At 44.4% G+C, this 13,799-nt stretch overlaps 2 protein-coding genes across 4 annotated transcripts in view; both read right to left on the bottom strand.

The window, feature by feature from the left end:
• Positions 1-12,368, bottom strand: part of LOC120894150 (lateral signaling target protein 2 homolog) — a 37,588-nt gene extending 25,220 nt beyond the window's left edge. The window contains exons 1-2 of one of the 3 annotated variants that reach the window (XM_040296564.1): positions 12,061-12,368; positions 9,453-9,761 (exon numbers count right to left, since the gene is read on the bottom strand). In XM_040296564.1, coding sequence (XP_040152498.1) covers positions 9,453-9,461 — 9 coding nt within the window. In that variant the 5' untranslated portion in view covers positions 9,462-9,761; positions 12,061-12,368. Of the gene's footprint in view, positions 1-9,452; positions 9,762-10,944; positions 11,136-11,718; positions 12,027-12,060 lie in introns of those variants that run through there. The other 2 variants (XM_040296566.1, XM_040296565.1) reach the window with 2 other exon arrangements.
• LOC120894151 (eggshell protein 2A-like) lies at positions 6,642-7,279 on the bottom strand. Its single transcript, XM_040296567.1, has one exon. The coding sequence runs from the start codon at positions 7,148-7,150 to the stop codon at positions 6,695-6,697; it is 456 nt and encodes a 151-aa protein (XP_040152501.1). The 5' UTR covers positions 7,151-7,279; the 3' UTR covers positions 6,642-6,694.
• Positions 12,369-13,799: the final 1,431 nt, after the last annotated feature.

The raw sequence follows: 13,799 nt of genomic DNA, 5'->3' as shown, positions 1-13,799 counted from the left end.
CCTGGTCGTCGTCCTGTGCGTCGTGGCTATCTCTGCCAACAGCAGTGAGCAGCATGGCAAGGGACAGGGCAAGGGCAAAGGAAAGGAACAAGCTTCCGCTGGAGCTGCCGATGGCTCGAAAGTAGGCGTTGGCAACGGCAAGGGCAAGGGACAGGAGAAGGGCGACGCTGCATCCCGTGCTGAGGCTGGTCGTGCCCACGCTCAGAATGGAGGAAAGGGCCAGGAGAAGGCCAAGGAGCACGGAAAGGGCAAGGGAAAGAACTGAACGGAACATACGGAAATAAAATGATACATTATAGCTAAACATACATACATTTGTAGTTATTTGATAACATATCAAAACAATACAAGTGAGATGATTGAAAGAAAATGATCGTGAAGAGGGAATCCTATGAAAAGAGTCTTAAACCATGTTATACTTAAGAAGCTTCACTTTCTCTTTGACAGTTGTCGCTTTTTCTGGAGTGTTTGCTAACTGATGTCGCATCATATCGCCACAAAACTATGGTAATATATTGTAACTCAGTGAAATAATGCTGAAGAAATGGTGTTTATTCCACTGTAGACAACAGCTCCTGTTAAATGCTCAAGGACCAGTATGATACACGTTGCGCTAAGAAGGATGTAAATGAATATGAACTGAACAAATATAGCGTCATGAGAATAGTTTGAATCAATGTGGTTTTAAGTATTGGAGCAGTCCATTAGATTACTTGAATATCTTTTGTGATGCAACTGACCACATTTGAATGTTATTTTCTAGTAAAGGAATGCACTTGAATGTCGAGCAATTCGTGACATAATATCCAACATCCAATACGTGTGGTGTAGAAAATATACAAATAATATTATATATTCGTTTCAAAAAAAAATCTCGTTATTCCTCAGCTGAATCACTGGCGATAACTCTTGATCAATCATAGATCAAAAGAGGGCTTTTTATTTGGTGATACCTTTGAACAGACGGTTTTGACCAAGACACGTATGTGGAAAGATAACACTATAAGGTGTTGAACTCGATACCCAAGTAGAAGTAATTTGACTAGGATATATTTGCAAATGATCACCTGCCGATCAGTAGCCCGATTAATTTACTGAGTTTGAATAGAAAAAGAGATGGAGAAACGCATGAACTTAGTTAGGCATAACCATTTACTGCATGCAGTGTTCATTTTCTTGATCGCAAGTTAATAGCTTGACACGTATGTTATTCTCACTAACGATCATGTTGGTTGACTATAAATACCGATGAACACCCCTCGAAACAACACAACCAGCCCAGCTACCAGCAGCTTAACCAACCACCCAACCCAGCTCACCAACCCAACTCAACCCACAACAATGAAGGCTACTCTGTTCTTCCTGGTCGTCGTCCTGTGCGTCGTGGCTATCTCTGCCAACAGCAGTGAGCAGCATGGCAAGGGACAGGGCAAGGGCAAAGGAAAGGAACAAGCTTCCGCTGAAGCTGCCGATGGCTCGAAAGTAGGCGTTGGCAACGGCAAGGGCAAGGGACAGGAGAAGGGCGACGCTGCATCCCGTGCTGAGGCTGGTCGTGCCCACGCTCAGAATGGAGGAAAGGGCCAGGAGAAGGCCAAGGAGCACGGAAAGGGCAAGGGAAAGAACTGAACGGAACATACGGAAATAAAATGATACATTATAGCTAAACATACATACATTTGTAGTTATTTGATAACATATCAAAACAATACAAGTGAGATGATTGAAAGAAAATGATCGTGAAGAGGGAATCCTATGAAAAGAGTCTTAAACCATGTTATACTTAAGAAGCTTCACTTTCTCTTTGACAGTTGTCGCTTTTTCTGGAGTGTTTGCTAACTGATGTCGCATCATATCGCCACAAAACTATGGTAATATATTGTAACTCAGTGAAATAATGCTGAAGAAATGGTGTTTATTCCACTGTAGACAACAGCTCCTGTTAAATGCTCAAGGACCAGTATGATACACGTTGCGCTAAGAAGGATGTAAATGAATATGAACTGAACAAATATAGCGTCATGAGAATAGTTTGAATCAATGTGGTTTTAAGTATTGGAGCAGTCCATTAGATTAATTGAATATCTTTTGTGATGCAACTGACCACATTTGAATGTTATTTTCTAGTAAAGGAATGCACTTGAATGTCGAGCAATTCGTGACATAATATCCAACATCCAATACGTGTGGTGTAGAAAATATACAAATAATATTATATATTCGTTTCAAAAAAAATCTCGTTATTCCTCAGCTGAATCACTGGCGATAACTCTTGATCAATCATAGATCAAAAGAGGGCTTTTTATTTGGTGATACCTTTGAACAGACGGTTTTGACCAAGACACGTATGTGGAAAGATAACACTATAAGGTGTTGAACTCGATACCCAAGTAGAAGTAATTTGACTAGGATATATTTGCAAATGATCACCTGCCGATCAGTAGCCCGATTAATTTACTGAGTTTGAATAGAAAAAGAGATGGAGAAACGCATGAACTTGCTGCATGAATCACATCTAATACATGATCATGGGACAGCTCATTACTATTCATTTTCATCCTATTAGGCATAACCATTTACTGCATGCAGTGTTCATTTTCTTGATCGCAAGTTAATAGCTTGACACGTATGTTATTCTCACTAACGATCATGTTGGTTGACTATAAATACCGATGAACACCCCTCGAAACAACACAACCAGCCCAGCTACCAGCAGCTTAACCAACCACCCAACCCAGCTCACCAACCCAACCCACAACAATGAAGGCTACTCTGTTCTTCCTGGTCGTCGTCCTGTGCGTCGTGGCTATCTCTGCCAACAGCAGTGAGCAGCATGGCAAGGGACAGGGCAAGGGCAAAGGAAAGGAACAAGCTTCCGCTGGAGCTGCCGATGGCTCGAAAGTAGGCGTTGGCAACGGCAAGGGCAAGGGACAGGAGAAGGGCGACGCTGCATCCCGTGCTGAGGCTGGTCGTGCCCACGCTCAGAATGGAGGAAAGGGCCAGGAGAAGGCCAAGGAGCACGGAAAGGGCAAGGGAAAGAACTGAACGGAACATACGGAAATAAAATGATACATTATAGCTAAACAAACATACATTTGTAGTTATTTGATAACATAGTAAAATATTTATGTATTTATTTATTTAAATTTAGTTTAACGTTACTTTCAATGAGAACTTTATCTTAAAAGTGCTAATTAAAAGTGCTTGTATTTCTGATAATATGCTAGTTAGCATATTATTCTCTTATGTAGTATAAAGTAGTCAAAGAATATATTCTCATTTCGTGAGCTTCGCGTGATATAACAAACTTACCAATGGTGGTAGGGTTCAAAATATGCAAATAATATGTTTTGTTCGTTCTTCTTTGCCATGATCACCGCATCCATCAGCAAAAAGCCGGCGAAAACGCTTGATCCAGCATCGGTGATCGTTGCGATCTAGTTTTAGTGGAATCTATTTAATATAGCATGCAATTTTGAAGATCATATCGTCGAAGGTCGGTTAAATCAACAACCTTCCACGTAAATTTCAACAACATTTATGGAAACGTTTTTGCGTTTGTTCGGCTTGCGTTCCTCATACTCTACACAAATAAGTCTTTTTGTTTTGTTTTCAAGATGCTTTATTGTTCAACCATCACTCGAACCAATCGTCACCTTAGTTCTTCTTGCCCTTGCCATTTTCACGGCCCTTGCCGTGTTCCTTCTGCTGCTCCTGCTTTCCCTTTCCTTTCGGGCTCTCCATGCGACGCGGCGAGCTTTCCATCTCACGATCCATACCGCCCTTTCCTCCCTTTCCTCCCTTGCCGCCCTTTCCGCCCTTTCCACCCTTTCCACCATGACTCTCCTCCGAGCTGCCACCCTGCTGTCCGTCCTCCATCGATCCCGACTCGTCCTGTCGGTTGTCCTTGCCCTGTACTTCGGACTTTCCCTTTCCACCCCGCTTCTGTTCGGATGGTGGAGCAGCCAGAGCCACTGCGCACAGGACGACGACCAGGAAGAACAGAGTAGCCTTCATTGTTGTGGGTTGAGTTGGGTTGGTGAGCTGGGTTGGGTGGTTGGTTAAGCTGCTGGTAGCTGGGCTGGTTGTGTTGTTTCGAGGGTTGTTCGTCGGTATTTATAGTCAACCAACATGATCGTTAATGAGAATAACATACGTGTCAAGCTATTAACTTGCGATCAAGAAAATGAACACTGCATGCAGTAAATAGTTATGCCTAATAGGATGAAAATGAATAGTAATGAGCTGTCCCATGATCATGTATTAGATGTGATTCATGCAGCAAGTTCATGCGTTTCTCCATCTCTTTTTCTATTCAAACTCAGTAAATTAATCGGGCTACTGATCGGCAGGTGATCATTTGCAAATATATCCTAGTCAAATTACTTCTACTTGGGTATCGAGTTCAACACCTTATAGTGTTATCTTTCCACATACGTGTCTTGGTCAAAACCGTCTGTTCAAAGGTATCACCAAATAAAAAGCCCTCTTTGATCTATGATTGATCAAGAGTTATCGCCAGTGATTCAGCTGAGGAATAACGAGATTTTTTTTGAAACGAATATATAATATTATTTGTATATTTTCTACACCACACGTATTGGATGTTGGATATTATGTCACGAATTGCTCGACATTCAAGTGCATTCCTTTACTAGAAAATAACATTCAAATGTGGTCAGTTGCATCACAAAAGATATTCAATTAATCTAATGGACTGCTCCAATACTTAAAACCACATTGATTCAAATTATTCTCATGACGCTATATTTGTTCAGTTCAGATTCATTTACATCCTTCTTAGCGCAACGTGTATCATACTGGTCCTTGAGCATTTAACAGGAGCTGTTGTCTACAGTGGAATAAACACCATTTCTTCAGCATTATTTCACTGAGTTACAATATATTACCATAGTTTTGTGGCGATATGATGCGACATCAGTTAGCAAACACTCCAGAAAAAGCGACAACTGTCAAAGAGAAAGTGAAGCTTCTTAAGTATAACATGGTTTAAGACACTTTTCATAGGATTCCCTCTTCACGATCATTTTCTTTCAATCATCTCACTTGTATTGTTTTGATATGTTATCAAATAACTACAAATGTATGTATGTTTAGCTATAATGTATCATTTTATTTCCGTATGTTCCGTTCAGTTCTTTCCCTTGCCCTTTCCGTGCTCCTTGGCCTTCTCCAGGCCCTTTCCTCCATTCTGAGCGTGGGCACGACCAGCCTCAGCACGGGATGCAGCGTCGCCCTTCTCCTGTCCCTTGCCCTTGCCGTTGCCAACGCCTACTTTCGAGCCATCGGCAGCTCCAGCGGAAGCTTGTTCCTTTCCTTTGCCCTTGCCCTGTCCCTTGCCATGCTGCTCACTGCTGTTGGCAGAGATAGCCACGACGCACAGGACGACGACCAGGAAGAACAGAGTAGCCTTCATTGTTGTGGGTTGAGTTGGGTTGGTGAGCTGGGTTGGGTGGTTGGTTAAGCTGCTGGTAGCTGGGCTGGTTGTGTTGTTTCGAGGGGTGTTCATCGGTATTTATAGTCAACCAACATGATCGTTAGTGAGAATAACATACTTGTCAAGCTATTAAATTGCGATCAAGAAAATTGCAACTGGATATTGTTCAAGGACAAAAAGCGATGACCAATTGACTAAAAATGACAAATAATGGCGTAATATCACTTAATAGATCGTAATGTCAATACATTGATCGAACTTCTAAGCTTTTCACACTTGATTGATTATGTTTGCCAATAGTTCGTAGAAGATCTTTAACATATGATATATTCGTCTTATTATCATGACTTCTAACATTGTCCGATCAGCTCAACTGATCCTCGGAGAACCTCGGATTTCAGATAAACTAGGCAAAGACCAAACTGATGATGGCAACATCACCGGCCCTACCAATAACAAATCCAAACCTACATAGGCGTGACGTACAGATAGGTGAACGCACTTTTAAAGTCGTTCCACAATTCACCTATCTCGGGTCAAAGGTCAGCAACGACAATAGCGTGGTAGCTGAGTTGCACGCAAGGATGCTGGCTACCAACCGGTCTTTCTACGACCTGAGCAATCAGTTCTCCTCAAAGAACCTGTCGCGACGGACGAAGCAGCGAATATATAGCTCCTATATAGTACCAGTGCTTACATGTACCAGTGCTGCCTCTGAGACATGGACACTGTCCAAATATGACGAAACCCTCTTAGCCGCGTTCGAGAGGAAGATGCTTTGAAGGATTCCTGACCCCGTATGTGTGGAAGGACAATGGAGGAGCCGTTATAACGACGAGCTATACGAGCTATACGGTGACCTCACTGTCGTGCAGCGTATCAAGCTTGCCAGGCTCCGATGGGCTGGCCATGTTGTCCGCAAGAACAGAGGAGGCGTGTTAGGCCCCAATTGAGGTCGCAAGATGGCGTTGCGGCGTCCACCATTGAAGCCGAGATAACGGATTGGCAGTGCCGGATAAGTGCTAGTAGCGCCGGATTAGTAAGATCATTAGAAATACCAAAGATCATATCGTCAAAGGTCGGTTATATCAACAACCTTCCACGTAAATTTCAACAACATTTATGGAAACGTTTTTGCGTTTGTTCGGCTTGCGTTCCTCATACTCTACACAAATAAGTCTTTTTGTTTTGTTTTCAAGATGCTTTATTGTTCAACCATCACTCGAACCAATCGTCACCTTAGTTCTTCTTGCCCTTGCCATTTTCACGGCCCTTGCCGTGTTCCTTCTGCTGCTCCTGCTTTCCCTTTCCTTTCGGGCTCTCCATGCGACGCGGCGAGCTTTCCATCTCACGATCCATACCGCCCTTTCCTCCCTTTCCTCCCTTGCCGCCCTTTCCGCCCTTTCCACCCTTTCCACCATGACTCTCCTCCGAGCTGCCACCCTGCTGTCCGTCCTCCATCGATCCCGACTCGTCCTGTCGGTTGCCCTTGCCCTGTACTTCGGACTTTCCCTTTCCACCCCGCTTCTGTTCGGATGGTGGAGCAGCCAGAGCCACTGCGCACAGGACGACGACCAGGAAGAACAGAGTAGCCTTCATTGTTGGTTGGACTGAGTTGGTTTGGACGGTTTCAAATAGTAGGCACGAAATGATAAATTCTATCGCCTTCCGATGGTCTTTTATACGGATGGTCATGCGTAGTGCGGTTATTATAATGTCATTTAGTTATGTACTGATCGTTTTTAAATGTGTCTAATATGCATGTTGTTTTAAGGTTGCAAATGCGGCAACTATTTTTAACATCTTACGCCTGTATATAAAAGGCCTTGTAGTAAATCATTCTTCCAGTGCCTTGTCTATCACAATGGGAACTATAAGAATTCTGTTGCTTCAGGTGTTGGTCGTTTCGTTCGTGGCAGCTACGGCCGGAACCAAATCTCAGCTAAACACAGAGCAGGATAAACCTTCAACCGAAAGCTCAGAAGAGTACAATCGCTATCGGGTACGTCGTTCACTGTCTCCAGGCAACACTGGGCTAGCAACGTTCCCGCCTTTCAAACCAAAAGCCGCGCTTCCGGGTACAAATGCTTTGCCCTACCGAGCGCCGGTTGCCGTAAAAGGACCAGTGAGTGTTGGGACCACGAAACTATCAGTTACCTTGCCTAAAACTCCACCCAAAGGACTGACCACGGAAAAGAGCTTAAGCGTAGTAAATCGCATGAACATTCCTATACAACCTGCACAACCAGCAAAGATGCCACTGTCTATTTCACCACTGGAATTAGTACCCAAACATGAGCAGCATGTTAGTGAATCTATCGACCAACCATCTCGTAGCAGTAGCCCCGGCAAAGGAAAGAAGAAAGGCCACGAAAAGAATGGAAAGCATAATGGCCGAGGAAATGGGAAGCAACGTGATGATGCGAAGGACAGCTCTAGTGAGGAGAGCGCGAAATGGTAGAAGGTATTTATCGACACATTCCTGTTTACATAACGTTAGCTGGCGACGAAAGACAATGCATATTCAAGAAAATAAATATTAAATATTCTCTGCTTCAAACCCATTACAAACGTGATCCAATGATCAAGATTAAGAATATTTTTTGTTTCGCCGTCAGACAGTTGTTTGTTGAGATTACACACCAGCTGGGCACCAGTTTCAAGCTATTGATTGCTCTCCGTTACAGCCGGACGTACTATCAAAAAACGATTTTGGAATACTGTCTTATCAGCACACTGGTTTTACGGGTAACGGTTTGCTAACATTTCGAACAGCAAATTTAAAATTTCAATTAATTGAAAAAAAAATCCGTTAAGAGATAAGAAATGGAGTGAATTAAAAAAAAAATAGACGTGTTCTCATGAGTCATAAACGGGACACGAGCAAGTGTTCCAGCAATCAATGCAATAAGCTGCTGAAGCATTCCAAGGGTTCAGTGTTGCTTGTTGATTGAACTGAGTGTATAAAAACGGAGGTGAATATCCACTGAGTAGACGATCATGCATTATGCAAACACCAATAGTGATGTGTTTCTTTTTACAAGATTCACTGTTCAGTTTCAGCTTGCTCGCTGAAGAATAGAAACTAACGAACCATATCACTTCACTAATTGCCCGTATCGCCCCTAGCGCTATGCGGGCATGATTGGAACAGCCACGTAGCAGGTTGGGGAAAACACTCTCCGAAGCAAACCTAACACATTGCCACCAAACAGTCGATGGCCCATACACGTGTCTGTTGCGGGATGGTTTTTAACGTGTTCACATGCGCGGTGCTACCGGACTATCGGAAGGTGTGTGGAGCATTTGTGATAAATTGAATTATTAACAGCAGTCATTAGGACAAGAGAGAGAAGTGGAGAACACTAGCACACAGGGTAGTTCCGAGCAGGAGGCAGTAAACAATCATTTCCAACTAGCAATTGAAGGCATAAGTAAAGTAGAATCTTGTAATAAAAAGGAAGTTATTTAAAGATAGCTTATCATCATAGTTTACTACTGTATCTTATTGTGTATTATTTTACCATGTCTATTGAACTCGTGTGGAAAATCGAAAAGCCGTCTAACAGATCAAATGCAGCTTTAAGCACATTCTCTTGATCGAGCTCTCAACTTCACTCATAAAACCTTGATCCGAATTACAGGGGTGTTCTAGTGAACTATGTGAACTGTAGCATTCCTCGATCGTAAGATACTTTTCAACAGCAATTACATACTTTTGACTGCTGGCCAGTTGAAAAACGTCTCTGTTTGCATATGAAAGCGACTTGGAACACGCTGCATTTTGTTTCTTCTCGGCGGAACGGCTTATGGTTTCACGAATATAACAATGCAAATTTGCGGTAATGACATATGAGTATCGAAAAGAAGCGCTAAAACCCTTCAAATGTTGAAACTAGTTACACTAAAGATGGATACTGCATAAAATATTCTTCTATACACCGACTTCATCTTACAGTCACCCTGTACAAAATAAAATCAACTTCTGTGTACGTACCGTATCCATTTAACGCTGTTCGATGGTCAAGTTTACGGACGGCGGCAATCAGTGAGTGAGATCAGCAGTTGTTTAGCAATCCGATGACCGGAAGCATGACTTTTTCAACACACACAAACACACAAATACACAACAAGTTGATTGGCACAGAACAGTTCCGCGACAAAACAGCAGCAGTACAGTTTACTGGATCTGTCTCGCTGCAACCTGTACCACTCGCCTGCACATTAGATAACAAATTGAAAGGCCACTCATAAACACGCGCACTGACGGCACAATCGACGGCTACGACACTCTCGCTGGTTCAGGCTGGTGGATTGAAGGAGGATATGTATAAGATTATACCACTGCAGCCGTAAACGTTGGAAATAGCTCGCCACCCCTGGAAAAGCAAAGACAGAAGAAAACAGAAAGAACATCTCTCAGCTTTTCCTTGGGTGGCCCGCGCAACGGCATTGGCTTCCAAGCGCTTCGACGCGTGTTTGGATTACTTCAGCCGGTGTTGTATTTGTTGTTGTTGTTGCTACTAGTGCGAGACACACTCGCGGAATCCGAAACCATACGGGGAGGGGTAGGAGGTGGTGGTGGTAACGCAACAAGCCGCGCTAGATGACGCACATTCTGCGAGGAGCAATTTCGAAGATTTCGACGTACGGAGGAAGGTTGTTGGTTTTGTTTTTTTGTGTCGAAGCACAATTTTCGCGATTTCACTCCGTGACCTCCATGGTCAGCTCCTCACCGTTTGGCCGAGAACGCAGAGGCATTGGGGTTGAACCGTCATTGTATCCTCCAAACGGTGTGTGTGTGTGTTGTGGAATGTTTTTGTTTCCGTTTGTGTTTGTAGATGGATGGGAGGGGGATGGTAAGGTTGTGGAACACGAAAAAATTGGAGAAGTATTACGCAAAAAGGCGCTGTTAGAAAGGAAGCTTCTTATCCAGCTTAGCGGATAGAATTACCATTCCGGTGGGTAATCCCGCCTGGGGGGAAGAAGAGGGTGTATCGAATGAAATGGACACTCGAGGTTTTGCTTTGTGTTTTTGGGGACTCAGAGAACACCCTCTTGGGCAACACTGTGATAGTAGAGCCTCAAGTGCCGGATGGAGCCATTTGGATTGAAAGTTAGATGATAACACACCTCAACAACTCAACACGCTATAACAACAAATAGCAAAACAAACACACCCACACACACGAACACACACTTGTCACTGTTGCAATCAGCGGTCGTATCCACACTTCCTCGTGTTAGCTGCGTCACGTTACTTTTAGCGCGTACGCTCGTTACTTCACCACTGATTAGCGGGTTTCGCTACAAGAAAACCGAAAAGTTGCGAAAAAACACAAAACCACTAGCCGGTGAAACAGTTGCAGCAGTTTACTACCCGTACATGGTACGTACAACCGTGTTGGGACCAGCCTTTTTGAGGTTAGTGCGTATGATTGATCGCGCTCGATCGTAGGCAGCGAAACGCGTCTAGCATTGAAACCTACCAACACCACAGACACACACACCGTGATGCACCGCTTTTTCAATGTCGTTCTTTGCACCACTTGACGCAGCCAACTGGAGGACTGAGGCGTGGGGCGTGCGCACTCACGTCCGAACCACAACGTCCGATAGATGCGCGAAGTTGCGTTAAGCATGCAAGCCGAGCTCATTGCGCTATCATCGCCCATCATCGTCTAGCATCATTACCTGGCCGGGCTGAGAGTCGCACCAACCCCTTCTCTTCCCACCGGGCACTGTGGTTGCGTGTGAGGGTGTGGTGTTTATTTTTAACCGCCTGGCCTACTGCCGTTCACCCACTGTGCTTATGCTGCGTAGCGACGGCGGCAGCATGATGCGTGTGTACGCTCACTCACCGCACACGCTCCACTGCGACAATCGCGCGCCCCCTCCGGCGGACGGGTTGGGGTTGCGCGATGCTGCTCGGGACAAATTTAATAAACACTTGGCCGGATCGAACTCCCCCCCACCCTCCCCACCCCTCATACCGTGGGCGAAAAGGGGAAACACAAATGGCCGATCGTCGGTTTTGCACGGCGTAAAGAAAAAATGGAACAGCACAAGCGGTTCACGTAACGGTCGAAACTCACACAGAAATGGGAAATACAAAAACAAAAAAAACAAATTCACAAACACACACACCTGTCTAATGCTTTTACTTTTCTCGATTCGTTTCACTTTCTCGATCGTTTACTCGGTGGGAAAACAGAAGGGAGAGTCACAAAAACACACACACGAAGCGAATGATTAGGTTTCACCTGATAGGTTACATCCGCACCCCAATCGGCTCTGTCGGATCGATTTTGCTCCGTTCGATCACAGCGTCAAACGGGCCAGCGCTACTGTACGATTCGCTAACAGGCAGCCGTCCGGAAAGATTCAGGAGGAAATGAGCACCGTCACACACACATAAACACACGCACAGCAGGCGGTACACGATATCCGTGGAAAATGCGGTGCGCGCACACTTGGATCCCTTCCCGACGGAATTTTCTTCAATTTCTCGACGCAACGCAATGAACGAAGACGTTGGGGCAAGGCGACGGGAAGAAGAGTGCTGGTGATTATGAGGGGAGTGAAAATAGACAACGGAAACCTACGGCTGCGTGCGAAGCTAAACACTGCACACTCAGTAACTGCGGCCTGCCTCGACGGGTGCCGCTAACGAAATGATGGTCCGTCTGCCCCGATGGTGTTTGCTCCATCGCGGGCGCAGTAGCTGCGGTTCTAATTACCGCGCACCATGCGTTCGAGAGAGCGCGCGTCTTCGGGAGCGTCGTAGTTGTTGCTTGCTGGTGGATGGGTGGTGTATTGGTTTTTGTTTTTTGTTGTTGTTGGTTTGCTCCTATATCCCATCCGCTCGATTGGTTCGTTAAATTTGTACGCTTTTTGCTTTCATTCTGTCTGTGCGCCGGGCATATGGCACCTGCACACTGAGACGCGGCCATTAGCTGGTGGAGGCTAAAATGGAATTATAAAAGAATTGTTGAATTTTGAAGAAATTAATGATTATAGGCGATCCCCGAGATACATGGTACCTGTTATACGGGGCTTCGGAGATACGCGGTTTTCAAAATTTGACAGTTCTTTCGGCAAATTGTACTGATTTGACACATCAAAAATTTAATAAATAATTAAATAAATTGTAATAATTTCCCTTTTGATTGAATTTTAGAACCCATTTCAAATATTTTAAAGCTGTTATTTTGAATCAGAATATCAAATAATAAATAAAGTAGCTAAATCACCCCCAACTTGCACAATTATATGAAAATTAAAGATATTAAGGCTGAAAATCACAAGATTCGACTTACGCGGAAATTCGAGATACGCTTTATTTTGCTGCTGTTTTCGGTCCCCATTAACCGTGTATCTCAGGGTCCTGTACTTAGGTAGGAGATTTAGAGTGTCAGGTGGTGTACCTTGAATTTATCAACCGAAAGCAGCTCATACACTAATAGACATTGCGTGTAATATGGGCGGTATCAGAACCTTTTTCCAACGACGGAGGAAGGGGGTCGTAGTGTTGTTGCAATATGTGGTCATATTTTTGGCAATTTCAAATGAAAAATTAGATGATATTTTTAATCAGCTATGCAAGAGTGTTATAACAGTACATCAAGCAGTTTTGCTACACAAATTGCATAACTTAAGGCGCTTAAACATTATAACTTTATCTTCAATATGATATTTACAGATTACAACCAAGCCAATCCCAAAAAAATCATTCCTTAAAAGTTATACCATCTGCTTACAATTGCCACATTCAGTGTTCACGCTCACAAACACGTCCAGCTGACCAGCGCCGAACGACACTCCGGTGGGGCCCGTTCTGGGAATCGTTACGAATCATGCACGCGAAACTCCTGGCATGCGTGGAGCGTGAAAATGACCCCCTTCCCAATCCGCACGGTGTTGCTCATTTTCCGCTCCAATTTCCCTCCCTCCTGGTGGAGGGTGGAAAACATGGCCTCCGCCCGCGAGACACGGACATTGTGTCGTGGGGCTTCGTTCATTATACCTTCGCGTGCTCATTTGCGGAAGTGTCTGGAAGTGTCGCCCCCTGCGGGGTGGGGTAGTGCTGTGTTCGGGTAGGTTGTGTAAGGTGTAACCTGTTGGGCGGTTTGCTTGCGAGAAGATGACCGACATTACACCGAGATTGGGACCAATTAGCGACGGCGAGAACAACGACGACGACACACCGACACGACAAGGGTTTGGACATTGGGAAAAGGATTGAAAGTTCGTTCGCCTCTCCCCGAAATGTGGGTCACTTTTCATTCGATTAGAAAGCACCGAGCGAACGCTTGTTTCTAGTTTTTAATTTGGTGCTGGTGCC

The sequence above is a fragment of the Anopheles arabiensis genome, chromosome 2, assembly GCF_016920715.1.
Source record: "Anopheles arabiensis isolate DONGOLA chromosome 2, AaraD3, whole genome shotgun sequence".
In the NCBI taxonomy this organism is placed as follows: domain Eukaryota; kingdom Metazoa; phylum Arthropoda; class Insecta; order Diptera; family Culicidae; genus Anopheles; species Anopheles arabiensis.
The sequence above is the reverse complement of the archived record's forward strand: the minus strand, read 5'-3'. Positions and strand labels throughout refer to the sequence as shown.

Coding starts and splice junctions, on each gene's coding strand:
- LOC120894151 (XM_040296567.1), bottom strand. CDS start 7,150: ATGACCATCCGTATAAAAGACCATCGGAAGGCGATAGAATTTATCATT.